This window comes from Drosophila bipectinata, chromosome 3L (assembly GCF_030179905.1).
Source record: "Drosophila bipectinata strain 14024-0381.07 chromosome 3L, DbipHiC1v2, whole genome shotgun sequence".
NCBI lineage: Eukaryota > Metazoa > Arthropoda > Insecta > Diptera > Drosophilidae > Drosophila > Drosophila bipectinata.
This window is the reverse complement of record NC_091738.1, coordinates 19,152,752-19,175,258: the sequence shown is the minus strand read 5'-3', so window position 1 is coordinate 19,175,258 and position 22,507 is coordinate 19,152,752. Positions and strand designations below refer to the sequence as shown.

The 22,507-nt window shown below is 40.8% G+C and overlaps 3 protein-coding genes across 6 annotated transcripts; 2 read left to right on the top strand and 1 right to left on the bottom strand.

Moving 5' to 3' along the window:
- The first annotated feature begins 5,537 nt into the window (after positions 1–5,537).
- verm (LDLa and CE4_CDA_like_1 domain-containing protein vermiform) lies at positions 5,538–10,217 on the top strand. 4 transcript variants are annotated; one of them, XM_017252273.3, is made up of 6 exons: positions 5,538–5,648; positions 5,751–5,820; positions 7,105–7,216; positions 7,365–7,495; positions 8,243–8,392; positions 8,627–10,217. In XM_017252273.3, the coding sequence occupies exons 2-6, from the start codon at positions 5,769–5,771 to the stop codon at positions 9,775–9,777; spliced, it is 1,596 nt and encodes a 531-aa protein (XP_017107762.1). In that variant the 5' UTR covers positions 5,538–5,648; positions 5,751–5,768; the 3' UTR covers positions 9,778–10,217. The 4 variants fall into 4 exon arrangements, with proteins under 4 accessions (XP_017107762.1, XP_017107763.1, XP_070136118.1 ...); XM_017252274.3 differs by lacking the exon at positions 7,365–7,495 and adding an exon at positions 7,840–7,952 and having other exon boundaries at positions 8,627–10,216; XM_070280017.1 differs by lacking the exons at positions 5,538–5,648; positions 5,751–5,820 and having other exon boundaries at positions 7,130–7,216; positions 8,245–8,392; positions 8,627–10,216.
- A 103-nt stretch (positions 10,218–10,320) lies between these two features.
- Positions 10,321–12,334, bottom strand: Gbeta76C (guanine nucleotide-binding protein subunit beta-2). The gene is made up of 6 exons (XM_017252003.3): positions 12,167–12,334; positions 11,559–12,004; positions 11,299–11,500; positions 11,086–11,215; positions 10,883–10,969; positions 10,321–10,755 (listed from the first exon to the last, which is right to left on the bottom strand). Exons 1-6 carry the CDS (start codon positions 12,233–12,235, stop codon positions 10,649–10,651), a joined length of 1,041 nt encoding a protein of 346 aa, XP_017107492.1. The 5' UTR covers positions 12,236–12,334; the 3' UTR covers positions 10,321–10,648.
- A 268-nt stretch (positions 12,335–12,602) lies between these two features.
- Positions 12,603–15,364, top strand: LOC108132561 (serine-rich adhesin for platelets). Its single transcript, XM_017251994.3, has 5 exons — positions 12,603–12,983; positions 13,042–13,183; positions 13,235–13,887; positions 13,945–14,098; positions 14,157–15,364. The coding sequence occupies exons 1-5, from the start codon at positions 12,731–12,733 to the stop codon at positions 14,992–14,994; spliced, it is 2,040 nt and encodes a 679-aa protein (XP_017107483.2). The 5' UTR covers positions 12,603–12,730; the 3' UTR covers positions 14,995–15,364.
- The last annotated feature ends 7,143 nt before the right edge of the window (positions 15,365–22,507 follow it).

The following is a 22,507-nucleotide window of genomic DNA, read 5'->3' as shown; positions in this document are numbered from 1 at the left end:
ATTAATTTTAAGCATTGCAAATTTTTGGTCAGAGTCTGGAAATCCCGCATATGCCGTATGGCCCATATGAATACATATAATATTTATATGCTTTACACATTTTGCAGCACAAAATAAATAAATACGGATTTGTTGTATCATTTTTTTTCTTCTTGTATTTGGTACGAATTCGACGCATAAATAAGTTTTATCACCAATCAAGGTAAGCGGCTCTCGGAGCCTCCGAAAAAGTGGCCCAAAAAACGAGTTCCCTACAACTCATATGAGTGTGTGTTTCAGCTGGGAGCGTGTGTGCGAGTGTAACTTGAGCAAACTTTTACTTTTGCCAAGCTGAGGTAAGTGAACTAGTTGCAAAGTGGGCGATTTGCATAAATTGCACACGAGACGACAAACCCGCAGGTAGGCTGGCCCGCACCGTGGAATAGAACACCTGAAAGTGTCACTAAAATAAAGGGGAGATCTCTAAAATAAATACCATCACTTGAGTTTCTGCAATAGTGGTTACCAGGTTTTCTTCAATAATTTCTATAATATATGCTTGTCTACTTAATCTATACTCATTACTTGAAAATTTATTCTTTTTATAAAGGTTCAATAAACTTGTTTTCTTAAAAAAAAACTATTTAACGGAATATTGAATTTTTATTAATTAATAAAACCCCCATATAATTAACTATTCGTGTTTCATTCAAATTAAGAAATGATCCTATTTTTTTTTGTCTTCCCCAAATATTTCTTTAAAAATTTGTCACTTTGGCAATTATGCATGAAATTAAACTTTCGAAATCCTGTTTTAGACAATCCGCCAATTGATAATCACACTTAAATATAGAGTAACATAAATGAGGAGAACCGGTTTCATTCAGAATAGAATGAGATCTCGTAGAACTGGACAATTAATTATTTCATCCAATTAAAATACTGCATATTCTCTGGTCTGATTGTTGAAATTTGAATTCCCTGCTCATGCCATAAATATTTACATATTTTTTCTTAATGGACATTGGGAATTTTCAATCTTTTCTTGTATCTTGGATATTGAGATTGAGGCCCACTGTTTTTGAAAAAGTTGAATAGTTGACGCCCCAACTAGTCAGCCGTATACTTAATTCTCGAATATGCTTCCTTGTTCTGAGATTCGCCAACTTATATCATTAAAATATGTAAGAGATTGCCAATTCGATGACGTCAATGCGGCAAGGTGATCCGAACAGCTTCCAGGTGTGTGATAAGTGGTTGGATTTGTTGCAGCTGTCAGGTGATCAGCAGAAGACATTGCGAATTTTTGACAGGCCATTTGTGAAAAGTTCAAGACGCACATACCCCGGGCCAAACATACAATAATTGCATAATAATGAAGATGGCAAACATTCGAAAATGAAATTAAAAAGCAGATCGCAGCCGATGATGAGTTTTTCAAATGGAAATGAAAATTGAAAGTCAAAGGCAAACACTCTTCCACACGCATACAGTTTCCATATAAACCGAAGACTCAAAACTGAAGACTGGAGACTGAAGACAAACTAAAAAGAAAGTCCGCTATTTGCTGCAGGGGCCTTCGATGCCTTCGGCTTGCCATAAATTAAACGCTTCCCCCCTTTTGGGATCTGAACGGACGGATCGGAACGGAACGGAACGGTTCGTATCGTATTGGATCGGATGGAAGCTGATGACGATATGGTAGGAGCGGTAGGAGGGTGGAGCACGGTTATGCAACTTCAGCTCGTGTTTTACACTTTTTTGTATTTAGTTTTATGGTTATGCATTTCTTTTACAGCTTACAGGCTCATCTTCAGCTTCAACTTCGACTTTGGCTTCGGTTTATTGTCTTGACCATCATTTCCTTCATTAACAATTCCGTTTTGTGTGGTTTTCTCGAAAAAAGTCAATTTCTCTTTTTCCCAATTAACTCTTGTTCTCCTTTCTTTTTCAATTTTTAAAATTTTATAAATTTTAAAAATAATAAAGAACATTTTAAGTATAAGCAAAGATTATAAAGTACTGTACTGTATAATCTTTGGTATAAGCTAGAACTTCAGAAGTTTATGGTTGTAGCAGCCATAAGATGACATGAGGGATCATAGTTTTTTAGGGCTTATAATCCTACCAAACTGTCATTCAAAATTAAAGTTTTATTAATGATTACAATAACTTATAATCGTTAACCTTATAGTATTAAAGCCCATCTGTCTGTGCATATTTATTCAAAATTCGGTGTCCACTTAAGGCCTGATTGGCATGTAAAATATAAGCGGCAGCACCTGTTCATTTAAATTTCTAGGGAACTGAAGCTTGATGCTTTGGCAAATCATTAAATACAGAAAGACAGACAGGTGGACAGATGTGTGAGCATGGCTGAAACCAAATGCCAGACTTTTCATTTTGTATGCAAAATAATTCGCGTTAATTGGTCGAAGGACTTATGGAAAAGCCCATGGGCGTTGCTGATTCGGCTTCGGCACTTTTCAAATCAAAAGTGTGTCATTCACTCTGTAAACTCGAACCGACGACCTTTCCATACGTCTAAGCGCAAAAAAAAATGGAAATAAAAAAATGCATAAAAAAGGTTAAAACGCTTACAAATTTAAATCAAATCAAAGGCAATAACATTAACCAGCGGCGGCTGGCGGCAACAACAACCATACCATTCCACACACAACTAAAATCGACAAAAATCGAGGGCAACTAAATTATGTAAATCCGTAAAACCCAATGAAAAAAATAAAAAAAAAAAATGATAAAATAAAACGATTTTCACTCTTCATCTGCTGCTCATCGCTTTGGGGTGCCATCATATCATCAACATTTTCACTCTAATTGAAAAACCAGTTTTAACAGTTGATTAAACGGCAAGAAGAAGACAAGAAGTAGTAATAATACTCACTGTTTTTTTTTCCTCCTTTTTTTATCTTTTAATTTTTTACTTTCGATGTGATGTGGTTGAGGGATTATATCACCAGTGTGCTGAAATTAATTGTAACTAAGAAAATGCTGCAATCATCGGCATTTCGCGAAAAAAAAGAGAAGAAGGTGAACGGCTTTTTTTTGCAGCCGCACCAGCAGCAGCATCTTCGTGCCAATTGGTGGACAGCCTTGGACTCCAATTGCCGCAATATCAATTAAAATGTATAATACCTGTGATCCGTGTGAGCGATTCCAAGAATTTTCCAGTACACCCGCTGTGAACAAGCAAAAAATAAAGAAACATTGCTCATACGCCATGTTGGCTTTTCTGCATTCTCCATGTTCTCTATTTTTTCTTATTTTTTTTTGTAGAACTCGTTTTCAAGTTCAGGAAATAGCTATGCAATGAGCCGCATAGACAATATACTGGAAATATTCGAATAAATTGCATTAACACGCCACCACCATCCATTCCTTCTAGATCAGACCCGATCCTTCTAGATCAGACCCGGGCACTTAATTGACATTGCTCTGGGGCATTACGAGTATATGTTTTATGGCCAGTATATGGCCCGCTGGCCAGTTGGTCGTTCAAGTGATCTGGAAATAAAATCAAAAGTGGCAACCATATTGAAAAATTACCTGACGGTCGTGCTATGATACTGATGCTCGAATGAACTTGACAACATCATAAAAAAGTAACAAGAATCTAAGATTCTAATAGTTTATAAATACTCTTTCCGGTGTACTCTAGGCTGGGGCTTAGGGTTAGGATTATATTCTAATTTTAAAGTGAAATATATTAGGAGCTAAAATTATGAATTAAAAAAATTTGAGAGAGGCTTAGGTACAGTCTAATTCTTCTTATTTGCTTAAGGATCTTTAATAGACAGACTGTAGAGTTTTACATTTCAGCAAACTTTTCATAGTTTATTAATAGGGTTTTTCGAATAATTTAAATCTAATAGAGAGCTTCTATCGAATACCAAATATGATGTTATATTTATTTTAATAAATGACTTAAACTACGTTTTATTTTTCCCACCTTCTTATAACCTCTTGAATTTGTATAAATTTTTATGGATCATCATAAGCTATGAACCATTTAAAGGTTTAAAGAGAAATGGCCTTCAATTATAAAAATCTTTTAATATTCTTCATAAGTATTATCAGAACCATAAAAAGCACTCAAGGTATTTCAAAAAAAATAAGGATTTCGTGACCAACTTTTCCAGACCTGAATCGTTAAGTAAACTGATCAAATCGGGCAAATGCTTTCTTCTGCTAAAATATCGTCAATGCATCATTTGTTTGGCAAATATTGACAATTTCCTGCTGATCCCCGTTACCAAGTGCTTGGCCATTTGCGCATACCCAGTGTTGTGTTTATTTTTTTTTTTTGCAAAGTGTCTGCAAGTTGTCCCCAACGATTTTATATCCGCAAACATGCTCCGTTTTGTTGTTGTTATTTTTTTTTTTTTGCGATTTTATTGTTGTTTCTGTTGGAGTCGTTACTCACACACTTGCCCACTCTTGGATGGTTTATTGAATAACAGGCAGCCGGCAGCAGTCAGTTGGTAGGTTGGTTGGTATGTGGCCCTTAAACAGCCTGCATCTCCTCCATCTGCTTTACATAACACAACAGTTGGGAGTGTGCAAAAAATACACAAAAAATGCAAAAAGTAAAAAACAAAACAGTTAACAACGGCATCATCGGTTTGTGCCATTAATTAAGAAACTTCAATGATCTTCGGAGGATCAGAGCCAAATTTAAAACCTCTGACTCTTCATAAGCAATCAGAAAATAAGACTCTCTTTTGCTGGAGAGTTCCAGGGCGAAGAAAAGGTTTAATAACCTTTCTGTGTCTTAGCCACGTTAATAAGAATTTTATGCGACAGCTGCCATTTGCATACAAAATACGTACATACAGTACGTACCCGGGTGGGAAGCTTCGAGATCCAACTGATCACGAATTAATATGCATAGGACATGCCTTACCTCTAAAAACTGATTGAGATTCTGGGCCTGTTGTGGTGAAAATAAAAACTTACTAGACAATAAACGTGCAGAAGAAAACAGTTGAAGAAAATGACGAAAATACAAAAAAAAAAGAAGAAACAGTTACGAAATCGAGATTTTGTATAATAGTTTTCGGGTAGAATAACGATGCCGCAGATGTTCAAACAAAAGGCTAACAATTTCAGGGTCAGTGGCAGAAAAAGATTGATGGGCAATCGGATTTGATTTATGTCTAGAGCCATATGACTAAATAGCCGAGCAAACAAGCCCAATAGGTGCAGTCCGTCCAAAGAAATCAACATCAACATCCAAATCAAAATCGAATCCCCCACACAATTGGTAATAAAAACACAAAAACTAAAAAAAAACTCAGACGTTTCCCGCTCACACCTGCACCTATAAATGCTAATTAGCCTTTCTTCACACCAAGAGAGAAGAAAGAGAGGTAGGGAGTGTTTTCTTTCGAATAGGTTCCACAAAGTACGAGTGCGTTTGCTTACCCCTTTGAAAGCTTTTGCGCAGGCGCAGCCGTGATCGCGACGCTGTGGTGACTATCGCACAAAGTCACCACAACCGCTAAGCCGGCCAAGACACCTCGGCTTAATAAATAGAACTCGATGCAGGTGGCCAACACCTAGTGTAAGCGTGGCTGTGTATTGGAAGAGTGGCACCGATCACTCCACTTCCATTCCAACCGAACCAACCATAATATACCTGGAAACATGTTAGTAAAGTTTCAAGTCTTTGCTGTAATATACCTTATTATATTTATTGTGATTTGTGTTGGCTAACTGTTGGTATTAATTTTGGATTTCGTTTCCGTTAGAGAGCGCTGGATTCCGTCATGGCGCGTTGGTGGCCAATTTTGAGCGTTGTGTGCCTTTGCCTGGCAGTGGGTGAGTACTTGAATAATTAGCCTTAGTACCTAGTACTTAGTGCCCCGTTGACCTTTGCCGGTGGAAACTCTTGCCATTTTGCAAGGTTGCAGAAAAAAAAAAATAGAAATACATAAATAAAAAGCCACTTGCTGGAGCTCTTGTCTCGGTCGTTGGCCAAGGCAAATAAACTTGAAAAACTTTTGAGGATAAATAACAAAGTCATTAGCAGCATGCAACCGTTCAAGTCTTATCCTTCAATCGATGATATAAGAGAGCTTCACTTAAACACCAAACCAAAAAAAAAAATAACGTGGCCAATAAAAAAATAAAACTGTGGCATGAGGACGAAACCGGAGCTGGCCATAAAATAAAATTAGCATAGGAAATCGAATAAAACCAAAACCAAAACCAGCGGCCATCGGTTCCGTTTTATTATATATGTATATACCAATATTTTTTTTTGGACTCGGCAACTCGGCTGTTTATGCAATATCATTTTAATGTTAAATCGAAAACGGGTTTCCAATAAACCAGCAAAAAAAAAAGCAGAAATACAAACAACCACGTCTAGCCAATGCACAAACCCGTTTGGAGCAGACACCTTACATGACAATCCACCAGATAGAGATATATCTGCTCCACAAATGGGTAAACTCCCGTCGGAGCCGCCACTTTCGTTTGCCCTTTCGTTTTCGTTTGAAAGATGGCTGATAAAACGCGGCTGTGAACAAAAATGAGAGTGGTTTTGGTCGGCTAGAAGTGGTACTCGTATTACCAGGCGGCTCAAAGCCCACAAACCGGTTGAAAGTCGCTCGCGGCTCGGCAGTAGGCGAAGCAGTTAATCCACGAGGTGGGGCCAATTACATTTGTTGGCTTAATTGCACCATCAGAGATTACCGAGAATTAACTGGAAGCCTTCTAGAATTTTTCGGCTGCACCAAACAGTCAATTAAATATATTTCATTATATATTACACAAAGACATTAAATAGACATAATAAAAGTTACAAAATCATTAAAAAGGCTTTAAAAAGTTAATTGGATAATTAAAGATTGCTGAGAACTAACTGCATTTCAACATAAAGTAACATTTAATAGAAGGTACTTAGAAAACTTATTTAAGAAAAGCAAGGTTGTTTATAATTAAAACAAAGTAAGGTGTTATTATTCAAAAATTAATAAGAGATCTTTCTTACCCATTTTATAAAGGGTATCAATGGGAATCTTCTAGTAAGATAAGAACTGTTCTCAAGTTAAATCCTTACTAACTCATAAACCTTCTTGATTGCCTCCTTATCCTTAGCACATGGCCAGGACAAACTGGAAGGCGTTGATGTGGAGGAAGTGTGCGCCGATCGTCCTGCGGATGAGTACTTCCGCTTGGAGACTGACGGCGATTGCCGTGAAGTGTACAGGTAAGTCCTTAGACATCACAAGAATGTCCGATAGCTCAGCACTGAATGGCTGATATATTTGCACAAAAAATATTAGAAAAATACACAACAAACAAAACGTATTCTTGCACCTTTTTGCTTCGCGTTTTTTGCCAAAAAAATAAAAAAGATGCGACAGTGCCGGCGAAGTTGGCACCAGCCGTCTGGCATCGATTCGCTGTGCCGGCGGCCTGGCATTCGATGTTCTGCGCCAGCTCTGCGATTGGAAGTCGAATGTGAAGAATTGCGATGTCCTCGAAAGTAAGTGGACCAACCGAACCACCCTCCCAACTGTCCCAAAGGGATACTGGCGGCTCCGAATACTTCCCCCCACGAGCCTCTGCCTACTATCCCTTCTATGTCTATCACTTTGTCTACGTCTATGTCTATGTCTGTCTATCTGTATCTCACCTGTGTGTCACTAAAAACCCAGGGGGTAGTCCCCCAAAAATCAATCGAGTCATTGCATAAACACCCAGCCAACCCAGTGTATCCTTTTGTATGTCCTGCAAATAAATCAAACGCCAAAGTTCACTTAGCTAGAAAAGCGACAGAAAAGCATTCCAGAGATCAACAGCCACATCAACATGAACTTTATTTTTTAGATGTACTAAGTCGGGCTTGAAAGAAATTCAATGTCCCTCCGGTCTGGCCTTCGACGTGATCAAGCAGACCTGCGACTGGAAGGCCAAGGTTACCAATTGCGATGAGAAAGAGAGTAAGTGTCTTACTTAGCCAGATTTTTTAAAAAATATTCAACAAATTCTTGGAACACTTGTACATACAGTAGCCAGCAATGTTAGATTTTCGGAACTTTGGTAGAACCAAAAAATAATTAAAAACAAAAATCCTTACTAATTTCCCACCTTTGTAATCCATTCATCAGACTCATGTGTAAATACTTCCCATTTCAAAATTTAGACACTCGTTTGTCACTAACTAATAATGCTTTTACAAATGATTTCCTTGAGATGTTCCCAATTAACTTATTATCCACCAACTTTTCAGAGCCCCGCAAGGCCAAGCCCATCCTGAAGACGGATGAGCCCATCTGTCCCGAGGGTAAGCTGTCCTGCGGCGACGGCGAGTGCCTGGACAAGGAGCTCTTCTGCAACGGCAAGTCTGACTGCAAGGACGAGTCCGACGAGAATGCTTGCTGTAAGTTTACTTTTAGAAATAACATTAAACTAATGATTACTACTAAAAAGAACAGTATCATACGTCATAGAAGAAACTTTTACCCGCAACAGTGCGTATGAGTAATATTACTGATCCGCACTGTTTCCCTTTATGATTTTTTTTTTGACATCGGTTCCTGAGATTTCAGCCTATTTCTCTTTTTGAGATTGTTTAAAGCCGATTCCTGACCCAAAACTCTTTTCCCCTCCACAGCCGTCGATGAGGATCCCAACCGCGCCCCCGAGTGCGACCCCACCCAGTGCGCCCTGCCCGATTGCTTCTGCTCGGCTGATGGAACCCGCATCCCCGGCGGCATTGAACCCCAGCAGGTGCCCCAGATGATCACCATCACCTTCAACGGTGCCGTCAATGTAGACAACATTGATCTGTACGAGGACATCTTCAACGGCCAGCGCCAGAACCCCAACGGCTGCTCCATCAAGGGCACCTTCTTCGTCTCGCACAAGTACACCAACTACTCGGCGGTGCAGGATCTGCACCGACGTGGCCACGAGATCTCCGTGTTCTCGCTGACGCACAAGGACGACCCCAACTACTGGACCGGCGGCAGCTACGACGACTGGCTGGCTGAGATGGCCGGCTCCAGGCTGATTGTGGAGCGTTTCGCTAACATCACCGACGGTTCGATCATCGGCATGAGGGCTCCCTACCTGCGCGTGGGCGGCAACAAGCAGTTCGAGATGATGGCTGACCAGTTCTTCGTGTACGATGCCTCCATCACCGCCTCCCTCGGCAGGGTTCCCATCTGGCCATACACTCTGTACTTCCGCATGCCCCACAAGTGCAACGGCAACGCCCACAACTGCCCGTCCCGTAGCCACCCCGTCTGGGAGATGGTGATGAACGAGCTGGATCGTCGTGATGACCCCACCTTCGACGAGTCCCTGCCCGGTTGCCACATGGTGGACTCCTGCTCCAACGTGGCCACTGGTGAGCAGTTCGCCCGTCTTCTGCGCCACAACTTCAACCGCCACTACAATAGCAACAGGGCTCCTCTGGGTCTGCACTTCCACGCCTCGTGGCTGAAGTCGAAGAAGGAGTACCGCGACGAGCTGATCAAGTTCATCGAGGAGATGCTGGGACGCAACGATGTGTTCTTCGTGACCAACCTGCAGGTGATCCAGTGGATGCAGAACCCCACCGAGCTGAACTCGCTGCGCGACTTCCAGGAGTGGAAGGAGAAGTGCGACGTCAAGGGCCAGCCCTACTGTTCCCTGCCGAACGCGTGTCCTCTGACCACCCGGGAGCTTCCTGGCGAGACCCTCCGCCTGTTCACGTGCATGGAGTGCCCCAACAACTATCCCTGGATCCTGGATCCCACCGGCGACGGCTTCTCCGTCTAAGGACCTTTTAACTTCTTCTCTAACATCTTCCCTGAAACAGGAGAACAACTCACAGTAGTTCCACCGAGAGTCTGATAAACTAAAAACAACAAAAAACACAAACAAACAAAAAGAAATCTTAAATCCAGCGAGAACTATCTACAAAAATACTCAAATTGTTGCATCTTTTGTGATCCTAACCAGTTTCTACTTTTTTCCACCTCTATTATTTATGTAAATTTTATTTTCCGACTCCCACATCTCTCGTCCACTTTCTACTTTCTCTTCCGTATTTCCTTCTATATCTTGTATCTTTGTTTTCCTCTCTCTCTTATGTTGATAAAGTGATTTGTTTTAATTTACTTCGCTGCTTCTTTGACGAAAGTTCAAAGTTTATTTTCACAAACCAACAAAAACCCAAGCGCCAAAAATCGCAGCAGCAGATATATCTTCGTAATTGTATAAGTATTTTTTATAAGAAATATATAAAAAATATATTAAAAAAACATTAAATATAAAGTGTTTTTCTTACAGAAATAGAATTAGAAAACTTGGTTATTTGAGTGCTATTTCATAATCTTTATTCAAGCTGTGCCCTTTGCACTTGCCAAATTACTGGTAACTACATTTTGTTCTTTAATTAATTAATTAGCTAACATTATTATATGTAGGCCTTAAAGCATTTTCAAAACTACATAAATGACAGATTTTAAGGATCAATGGGTTAAAGAGGGAATTATAATAATACAATCCAAATGAAATCCGAAATCCTGTAAAATCTGTCATCTACATCAGTTGGTTTCACTTTTAAAGCACTGGTAAAAACGTAGCATTTGTTAATGGACGATATTGAACCCAGATCAGATCGGATCAGAGTCATATTAAAACCAGATTATAGCCACAGACGCACTTGCTGATCCCAACTGGTCGAGGCTAGACACATGCCGTTGGGGCACAGGCTGATGCAAGTGATGCGGTTCTCGTGACCAGACATTGTGCCTTAAAAAGAAGAGAGAAACACCAACAAAAAATCGATATAAGTCAAGTGTCAAGTGTGGCATGAACAAAGTGCCCCAATTCCCATCTCCCCCACCTGATGCAATGGATACCCAATTCCAATACCCACCCGTGTGCCGCTGCTTCATTGTATCCCACGAATGCACGTTGCCCTCAATGCCGGCGCACATGAGGTAGCGTCCGCTGGTCGATAGAGCTAATGAGCACACAAAATCAGATTAAAACCTCTTAAAAGTCAAGGCGACTACGACAAATACTACTCTAGCCAAAGACTATAGGCCAGACGGCAAGAAAAAAGAAAGACAAACGCACCGCACGAAGTGAAGCCCGTGTTCTTTTGGGGCGGCTCATAGAGTCCGATTTGCTGGTCCGCCCTCAGGTCGTACATGCGCGCCGTCTGGTCCTCCGAGCAGGAGGCGAATCCAAAGCCACTGGGATGGTACTGAAAGAATGTAAAAATATGTATCATTTGAGGTTAAAGATATCGTTACTATATGCTACTGTAGTATAGAAATCCTAACTCACACAGACAGAGGACACATCCATGTCATGACCAAAGAACATCTGCTTGTGGCCCTGTTCGCGTACATCCCACAACTTGGCAGTTTTGTCCACAGAACCTGTGATGTAAGTATTCATATCGGGGGACAGGGATAGACCGGCAATATCGCCAGCATGACCATTAAAGTCCATTGTCTTGACGCCCTTCTCCAGATCCCAATGGCAGCTATTGAGTAATATTATTTAAGATACATACTAACGATAATTTCCGTAAGAGAACCCACATTTTCATATCTCCCGAGCCCGTGATAAGATGGCCATCATCCAGGAAACGACACGAGCTAAGGAATCCCTCGTAGCCCATCAGTTCCTTGACCATCTTGGCCACGCCGGAGGCATCCCGGTTGTTTACATCGTAGACCGTGCACTGGTTATCCATACCGCCACATGCCACAAAGTTTCCCGATGGCGAAAAGGCCACCGTCATAACCCAGGCCGATCTCAAAGGGATGATCTGCACCTTGTTGGCGGTCCATGTGTCCCAGATGATCAGTTTGCCATCCAAGGAGCCGGTGACGCAGTGCCTCGAGTCCCCAGCAAAGTGTACGGAGTTCACCTTATTGATGTGCCCCTTGAGGATCTTTTTCGACGAGAAACGGATTTTGGGGATGTCGCCCATGTCGCCGCACTTGTCGGCCAAAGTGCAATCCGCCTTGCTTTTTTGGTCATCCTAGGAATAGTATTATATAATTTAATTAATTTGTATCTGTCACATTTTTAAGACCTCTTATCACAAAGTTTTAAATAAGTCCTTATACAAATATCGTTTTTTAGATTGTTTTTTGCGATAAATCTTAAAATATATCAGTCCACATGAAGAAATATAATAAACCTTAAACTTTTGTATCATTCCATTGATTTCGTCGTAAAGTTTCTGTGTTTCCGCATCAATTTTCGGCATGATTGAGCATTAACTAACGAACCGAACCGCAATATTTGCCAAGGAAGTATTTATTTGATTTAAACAGCACCGCGTCGCACAATAAACTAAATTTTAAACGAAATCGTTCCGTCTGCATGTTATGATGTTTTCTTTTTCCAACGGCGGTAATGCAATTAACTAATTGGATTAGACGTTAAAGACAAATGTATAAACACATTGTTTTTGGCGCCCATAAGTTTAAATAGAACCGAAGAGGGCTGCCAACCTCAATGTAACATATAACAGTGCGACCAGACTTTGGTGATTTAGGTTTTTAACGTGACCATATTTTAAACAGAACAAAAATAAGTATTGTATGTGCTTACCAACACTAAAATGAACAGCTGATGGAGAGTGACTCCCAAACCGTAACACCTGTTCGGTCACTGTCACATCATATTGTTTAGCCAGCTTTTATTTATTAAAACGCGTAAATAAACAAACCGCCAGCATGGATAGAAAGTAGAGCGTGTAATGGACACGCTGCCTTGTGCCAACCAGCTGCAGGAGCCGTCGCAGCAGCCTCAGCAACATCAGCAGCAGCTCGTGAATCTCAGCTTGGACGCGAATCTGGCGGAGAATATGGTCAGCCTTCCCAAGGAGCTGGTACTCATATCGCTGGTATCCCAAGAGCAGTCTCTTTACAATCCCAAGCATCTCCACTACAGAAGCACCAAAATCAAAGATGAAAAATGGCTGGAAATCGGCCTCAGTGTAGGGTGGTCAGGTCAGTGGCGGATGTCTCTGAATTCTGCAAAAATTTACATCACTGTTCTCTTCCCCAGATGCACAATGCAAGTCCAAGTGGAAAGCTATGAGGGATCAGTACTGCCGGGAACTGAAACGCGCCAAATCCTGTGCCAAAGCTGTGAAGTGGAAATACTTTAAGGAGCTGGACTTTTTGCGTCCCTATGCTTTGGCCAGGAAGTAAGTTACCTTGACATACTCTAACTAGCTTATAACCCCTTGATAATTCAGTTATAGAGGAAAATCTGGGCAGAGCAACAATGGCCTTGTCTCCACGGTCACCCCCATGTCGCTTCCAATGAGTAACTCCTTCAGTAGCAGCAGTAACAGCCAGAACCTCAACCTCTCTGGCAGCATTAAAATAGAAGATGCCGGTGCTACCACACTGCTGGACACCTGCAGCTTCAGTTCTGCCAGCACGCCTGATAAGAAAACAGGCGCCACCTTTATGGCAAGCCATATCAGCACTGTACTGCAGCAACAGCAGCAGACGCAGCCGGAGACCAACTGGAATTATCTAACAGACTCTGGTGGCGGCAGTGCCCCATCAATTATAGTGCAGTGCGGAACTGCTAGCACGACCACGGTGGTGGACAATCTTTACAAAGAGATTGTGGATTGTGTAAATGCCGCAAATCATTCGACTTCCACGGCCACGGCTGGAGGTGGCACTGTAGCCGGCACAGCAGCCGCCTCAAATGCCGAGGAGGAGGACGATGATCCCATACACACCTTCCTGAATATGGAGAGCTACTTCGAAAAGGAACTGATCACGCTGATACAGCAGGAGGATATGATCTACAACTACAGCAACGAGAACTACCGCAATGCCAAGCTAAAGATGGAGGTGTGGGAGGAGATAGCCAGGAAGCTAAAGAAGTCGGGTAGGAGTGGTATTATATTACAATGAAAATTGTATAAACTCTATACTCTAATAATAGTGAAACAATGCCGTCTAAAGTGGAAAGCATTAAGGGACCAATATGCCCGGGAACATAAGCGTTTAAGGACTCTGATGCACATTGATGCCACTTCGCGCTGGAAGCACTATGATTCGCTTAGCTTTCTGCAGAAGTTTATACAACAGAAGTCCTTGTAAGTAGATGAGTTTTATGGAAATTGCATTTTTTTTTACTTGACTGACTTATTTCAGAGACGGGGATCCTCAATTAAGCCTGCTTTTGCCAAAACACGACGCCGTTAGGGAGCTGGAAGAACACATGGTTCAGTCCGAGTCACCGCCCACGCAACAGAGCAACTTGGAGTCCTCTTCATCCAATTCGCAACTTTACATGCCTGCCCTGCCCCACCTGACGGGCCCCCACAAGTCTGAAATGACAGAAGCTCTACAAGATCAGCAGCAGCCACAAAATCAAGATCAACGGCATCAGCAACAGCAGGCGAGCGAGATGTGTGTGGCCACCTACGATGACATGGAGCTAGAGAACTATATCAATGGTGATGCCCACCAGGAGGATGAAGAAGACGACGAAGAAGATGACGAAATGGAAACCGCAACGGGCACGGATCAAGCGCCACAGCAACAGGAGCAGCAAATGGTGAGCTATGATCACGAAGAAGGATCTGTATACATGGCCGTTCAGACCGTGAGCAATGCTCTGGCTAAACAGGAACAGGCTAGTGTCAGAGCCACCCATATGGAGCACCAACAGCTGCATTCAACGGCGGAATATCAGCAGAAACTTGACATTCAGCCTGCCAGCACTCCCCGCTACCAGAATTCCGCTAGCACTCCCAGCTCCTCTTCCACGTCGCGCTATCATTCGACTCCGATTACCACACACAAACCAACCAGCCATGTGGAGTTTCCGCCCACCAATGGACACAATTCCGGCGAGGATGATGAGATCGGGGCCTTTTTCAAGGCAGTAGCCATGAAAATCCGCAACGCTCAGCTGGAACCAGTGGCCTTCACTGATCTGCAAATCGATATTCTCCGCGTCATCAACGAGGCTCTGAGGAATCACTAGTACTCGTCGAAGATCAGATTTACTTTATGTAGGCCATCAAAGGTTTCAGGACGTTTCATTTTAGACAATAAGTGTTATTTTCAAAGTGTTTTTCTATTTTTTAATGAGTTGATATTTTTTGTACCTACCTACTCTTTTATTTTCAAAATATCCCATTGGCTGCATAGCTCCGATGATATACTTAACAATGTGTTGCATGTATTGTATATAGACCAAAAGGCGGAAGGACGGAATGTAATAGTGTTTATTAGCATAGGATGGCTCCGGTTGAAAAAATCATCCCGGAACTACAAGATTTCAAACTATTTTTTAAAGAATATTTATATCCAAATCGATTGTAAAGAACTCTTAAAATAGCGAAACAAAAAAAATATATGTATATTTTGAAAGCAAAAAGTTAATGGCTTTGTGTTTAATCTTTGTCTCTTAATTCATCGTTTTAGTTAATCATATTGAAGAAGGAACAATATACTCCAAATAGAATAAAAGGGTTATTTGGTTTTCTTTAAAATCCTCTCTTGCTTCAAACCCTTGATACAACTTAAAGCCCATCCTTTGTATCCTTGCTGGGTATAGAAATCAATGTATCTGGTAGTTAGAACTGGTAGTTGATGTAGGCATGGCTCCATCCCTCTGGATTCCATCCGACACCCATCCCGCAGCTCAATACAAACATTTGAAGAAACGACAAAGCGTAGGAGCAGCTGCCTTCAAGTGGAGCACTTGCAAAGAGTCATCCCAACCCCATGGAAGCGCGGCGTACATAAGAGTACGTCTTTCTCATATACAAGCACTATATAAATTCGCTTGTGTATATATACTGGTGCCCCCTCTATATAAAGACTCTACTGAGGGGGGACACCTGGCTCGTGCCACTGAAAATGGCCTCCCTTTGGCATAGGACAGAAACCGGTCCACGACTGGCTTCCAATGGGCAGCCGGCTCGAGTGAGACAACCGTAGTGCACGTATATATACTTGTCCGTAAACGGGGGCGGTTCCCAATGGCATGCCACTGGGTGTGGCCATCCATCCCCCTCGGAAAATTTCAGCAGCAGATGCCACCAGCTGGTACCTGCTGCTGTTGCGGCTGCTACTCTCTGCTGCTGCCGTCGCTGCTCGGAAAAATTTATGTAAAAGTGAAAATTTTTTAATAAACATTTTCATTTACGAACGGAAGTTCCGATTGCCGGGCTAATCAGAATCGTAGCGAACTTTGGAGCCCTGGAAAATATTTGCCATGGGCTCCATGCCTGATTGATTCCTTTTAACCATATGGGGGTTTCATTCCGGCAATGGTTCAATTGTTTTGGTTTTGGTTTCTGTCCATTCTGTTTACTTTTGCAATTAATTTCCATTCCTTGCTAAATGGTTGAGTGCGCGAGTTTTAATTAAAATTATGTGGGTTTGGTTTCGCCCTCAATGGGGGTTTGCGGATTGATCAACAGGGAATGTCAGTGGTTACAGTTTAATAAATCCATTTTTATAGACACAGAAAACACTCTTTTACTTTTTGTTAATTGTATTCCGTATATTTATATATATTGGAAGAATTTCATATATATTTCATATTTATTAATACATTTTTACTCTCTTTATAAATTTAAACATATTCTAAAAGGTTACTAATAAAAGTGTTTTATTTGACTTACTTATCGGCTCTGAGATAGCTTTATTTTTTAAAGTTCATTTCAAAGTTTGTCCATTAAGCTATTATTGTTTTAAACTCCTTTAATAGTTTCTATATTATTCTATCATTATTGACAAATTTGTCTTTTTTTTGTAAAAAGGTTATTAGAGAGGTTACGGTCTTAGAGATCAGATACCATTCTTTTAGATACCAGAATTTTATATATTTTATCTCATTATTTGAAAGAATGAATATTAAATATTAGTCTATGTTTTATTATCTTCAAGATACGTAAACAAAAAAATTCTGCATATTGAACCAAGCTTAAAAAACAAAATAGGTTAGTGTTCCATATTACAAAAAAATTCCCACAAAAAAGCCACATCATTTATTTCCTCACAACATAAAACGAACAACTTTAAAGAACATTTTGAGCCTCAAAAGCAAATCCGCAATAATACTTATCGAGACTCACCTTATCACATTATGGCACATTTTCGTAGCAATTTCCAGGACACGGAAACTATTTTCGCGGCTCATTTAACAGGTGTGTCCCAGCCCGGTTGGAGGAATCATAAAAAATACATAAAAATACACATTTTTATGGCTTGAGGGCTAGTGTGGCAAGTGGCAAGTGGACGGGATTCTGAGACTCTGGCACAGACAGAGTTAAACCAATTTGCAACACCCATCCACCCTGGGATATTAAGTATATCAAATTTTCCACGATTACGAATACGCCTCAACGAATTCACGCCCACGGGCTGGACTTGAATATATTCGAGACTCATTTCCTGCCAAGGAAGGAAAAAAAATTGAAAAAAAATGCGATAAAAAAGCCTGAAGCTTTGGGTCAAAAAGATACAAAGATACAGCGACAAAATGCTGACAAACTGTTGAGTGAATGTTGTCCCTGCTCCTTTCGCTCCTTTCGGATACTCGAACTGAACTGTTATCATAAATAAAGTCAAGCCAAATGTCAGCGACAGGCCTCATATCATAAAGCAAATGCAAGTGGCGCAGTGAATCGAAATCGAGGCGAGCATTCAGGCCCAAACCATTCACGATTTATTGTCCGATATGCGATGCACTTTTCCCCGGTGCCGATCCCGATCCTGGTCCCCTTCACAAGCCCCCCTCAACTATACTATACACTTTTTACCATTTCCCCCAACTCCTTTGGACTGTCTCTCTGTTAAACTGAATTGTTTCCGGGAACTGAACAGCAGCAACAATGGTAGCTGCAAAGCGCTGAAAAGCTTGTAAAACATTTGTAGCAACTGCAACTCGAGAGTCCGGAGGAGTTGCTGTGCCCGTGCCCGTGCCCCAACCCAAAGCCCAACAACCAGTGCCCACTGGCCACTTTGCAATGTGGCATGGATGTGGCAGCTACTGTTGACCACGTTCACTTCACCGCCGAAAATGTTTTATTCATAAAGCTTAGCGACAAGATCGTCGCCCGTTGGCTGTAAATGTGGTTTTCTACTTTCAGAAAAAAAATAGTTCACTTTTTTGTAAGATATTTAAAAAATAAAAATCTTTAAATCTTGGAATATAACTTTTTTAGTCTTAAAAGTTTTCATTTTAAGAAAAACGTTTTTTAAAAGCTCTTCAAGAACCCGTATCTGTTTAAAAAAGGCAATCAAGTTCTTGAACTCTTTTCTAAAGTATTTAAAAGTATTTGAATCTTAACTATTTAATCCCTCCTGTTAAATGACTTTTATGTTTAAAATGTTAAATTGTTTCTAATCGTCAAGGAATTTCTTAAAACAAAATATAATCAAAGTGATCTGACCAACATTTAATTCCTATAATAGTTGAATTTGTTCAAAACAAACCTTAGAAACCTCTTTAAATAACTCCTATAATTATTGTCTCCTAATTTTTCCAAGTGCATAAAACGATACTGCTGGTGTGGAGCCAAGTGAACAGAAACCCAAGCCTATGCTAATTTCACATGCAACTTATCAGCCGACGCGCATCTTGTCCAGCTTTTGTGCGAGCGACTGTTAGAAATGGTCCTGAAAACCATCTACTCGTCCATCTTCAGCTCCGAAACTGAAAACTGAAACTGTCCCCGTTCGAAAACTCACAAAGGGGTGCTAATCGCCAAATTTACAACTTGATGCAAAACTTTGGCCCGCAAATGGGCCAGAAAACAAAACGACCGCAATACCAAAAAGATACTTAGTAGAGCGGGGTATGGTGGGTGGTTTGTTTTTGGGGGATTTTTGCCAGCCCGAACTATAAAAATGCCAAAAAACAAGAAAGAAAGAAAGGGATGTGTTGCCAAGCCGGAAACTGTCCGCACTTTCACTCGCCCCTCTAAGCAGGCAACACAAAATGTAACATTTGAAAAATTTACTTTTTTCACACTCACCATCAGAAAAACGCGACAAAGTGTGGAAAACAAGAGATGGAGATCCAGAGTGAGATGGTATTTGAAGAATAGTGGGTTAAGATAAAAAAAATATTATTAATTTTAGAATTAGTAGTTTTTCAAGGTGAATAAAAAGGAAAGCGAAAAGAATCTCTTCAAAAACTAGGATACAGTTTTAAATAAACGTTACCCTGCTATTACAAAAAACTAGGATCTATAATTCGAACCATCAAGTACCTTTTCCAAAATATCATACCACTGTTCTTCACCCAGTTGAGGGTTATTTAGTTTTGGTTACTAAAAGGGGTACTTTCGTTCCACAGGCCAGGCCGCATAGTGTTAGCCAAAAGACACATAACACTTTGTTATTTGCGCTTGACAAAGTTGGGCAGCGAGACAAACGGCGTTAAAAGTGCTTAGTGCCTTGGTTTAAAGCGAATCCTATCCTTTTTCTCCCCCCTCTCTCTGCAGGATAAAACAGATAAAAACGCACACGAGGCACGTGGTCTGGCGGGGATGGGAGGAATACCAAGTGAATTGGGTGCTAATATGGTCAAAAGCATTGCATGGAACACAACTTTCCTTACCTCCAAGGGGTGGGGACTTTCCCAAATGTCTATTTTTTTGCGTTGTATTTTATTTTAAAATTTTAAAGATTTGCACACGCTGATAGGCAGGAAGGAATGGCTAAACATATAGGAACAAATAAATCTCAGACAAAAGGAAACGGATAAAGGATATTTGCGGAATTTAAGGACACGTGTGTGTGGAGAACGGAAGGCAGTTGGAAATCGTTTAGCGGGGTGACTTTTCCCATATGATGGTGTTCCTGTGGTTGGGGTATGGCATCGGAGGGGATGGATACTTTGGTATGGAGCGACCAAGCTGCAAAAGTGCCAAAATGCCAGGCGCGACAAGCTCCAACACCTGAAACCCAACAAAAACTATATACCAATATACGAGAAACCCCTGCCCAAGCAGCCTTCGTGGCCTCCATCCATAGCCCAAGATCATGATCCATGATCCACTCATTGCAGACGCACAAAAACAGCAAGCGGCTCTGGCAAAATGTCAACTTTATTAAAAGAAATTATAAATTGGTATGCCAGTCCCGAGTTTCGAGTCCCAGTCACCACTTCAGAGACACCGCGCGCAAAATTCCAGGCTCACACATCATTAAAAACGGGTAAAAAAACGTCAAAAGCCCAGAGATCGGATCCAGCCAGTCTCGGCCAGTTCTCTAGTGAAACCATCGGGAGTTTGGGGCTTGGGGCCACTCTTCTCCACTCGGCAGCCTTTGTCCAGACCCATTACAATTACTGACAAAAAGCATCAAGGTAACAATAAAAACAAGCATTGCCCACAGTGGATGGGTAGCTTAAGAGGTTTTAAAAAATAAATATAATTATTAATAATAATAATTTTTTATTAAGCTATACATCCTCATGACTATAGTTGTATTTACTATTTAAGATTATTAGTTACCTTGACTATTTAAATATAGTTTTTATTCTTTATAAAGTATTGAGAGGACATTTCTAACCCATTTTCTTAAGCTTCTTTCAAGTCCCAAACCTTAAAATTTTAATGTTACTATGTGTTACAAATAGTAAAAATGTATCTCAATTACCCTTTAAAACTTACAGTTAAGCCCTCGTGTCCAAAAACCTGGTTAAGAATCTTTATCAGGCTGGAAAAAAAACACGCGCGCAATTCAACGAAAAGCTCATGTCAGACCATTTAGAATTATGATAGAGTTTTGATGTTGTCATAAAAAAATTTAATTGAAATACCAAAAATGGCAATGAAAATCGACCAAAGGAGGACGGCCACAAAATAACCAGAAGAAGGACTCCAACAAGTCCGGTGAGCCGATGAAGATGTCAATGCTTTGAAGTTCGACTTTTAATGTGTGTATTTTTGGAAGGCATTAAGTATTTATTGCAGACAAGGCTCGTATGTATCACTCACTGGTAGCCAGGCAGCCTCCTGGCCATCTTCCTGGCTGGCCGAAGGAAGATGTCAAAATGAGGCCACTTAGGCGAGACATTTCCTTCGATCCAGCAGCAAAGCAAAATCAACTCACATGGCGACAAAAAAAATGGTAGGGATATAAGATATCGACTATGTGATACCCGGTACTACTCATTTATGATACTTAAGGTGGCACATTAAAAGAGTACTTAAATATATTATGGATATTCAATAAATATTTGTAATAAATACTAGAAACTAGTCTAGAAACATAGTCTTCTCTGTACCATTTCAATTGCCAGAGTATCCCCATGAACTCTACAAGTCCCTCTGGTATAAAAACCTGGCAGATACTACTAAAAAGTAAAACGATCTGTAAGATGACGATGATGACACAAAAACAAGTAGCAGACCGCTTGCTGTGTCTTTTTTGGGAATGGAGACTGCACTTCAACTCTTTAAGGTGTTGCCAAGACAAACAAGTTAGTGGGGAAGGGGCCGAAGCCAAAAGTGGCAACTAAGGGCTTTCAGAGCCTGGTGCTGGTCCTGCTTCTGGGCCTTATTTCAATTACCTTTGTGTGCTGCCATTTAAATGAAAATACCACACATTGCATAGCAGCCGCACGGTGGTGCTCAGCGGGGCACCACACATCGCCGCATGTGAGAGGTGCCCGTGTGGCACAGGCCGGCAAGTAATCATAATCTTACAGTAATAACAGCCACATTACATGTCACATTAATAAACGCCGCCGCATTGAAATTAATATCATAATTCATATCGTTATAATTTAGCATGAAGCGGCCACCAAGCCACCAAAGCCGCCCAGCCACCCATCAGATTCCTAGCATCCTTGCCAACTCCTTACAGCCTCCTTACATCCTTGCTTATTAATTTTATGCGACGATTTCCTTTTTTTTTGCCAAGGGGTGAGTTTCTGCCTCCCACTTTTCCCGCCCGCCTATGTGCAAAAAAATTACGAGTAATCAGAGCCCGCTTTGTGGGTGTCCTGGTTTGGCGAAAACATTTACATGCAAGTCCTTTAAGCCTGATAAATGAGTGCGGCCAGGTTTCGTTTTTGGCGGGTCAGAGAGGCCCTTAAGAGGAAAACTATGAATTGGGGTCATGGGGGCGTATGCGTAATATTTCTGGGTACTCCAAAGAAAAGAGAAAATTAATTACTTAAATGTATTATTATTAATGACTTTTATTGGCCTTTAAAAAACTTGTATATAAACATTAATTCAATTTAAAAAAAATCTTTTAAATCACTTATATTAACCTTTAAAACAAGCCAGTTAATTGCCAAGTTGATGAGTTTATTTGCCACTTAGAAACGAAGTTGTTTAAAGCTGGTTTATAAACTATAAATTATTTATTATATTCCAAGCATATTTTAGAATTTGAATTAAGCCAGCTTCTGCCATTACATTTTAATTCAATTTCCTAGCCATAAATTAGATTCAAAAGCGGAATCATTACCATTAATCAACTGCAACAACTATCAGAAATGAGCAATTGAGGCTTTCAGT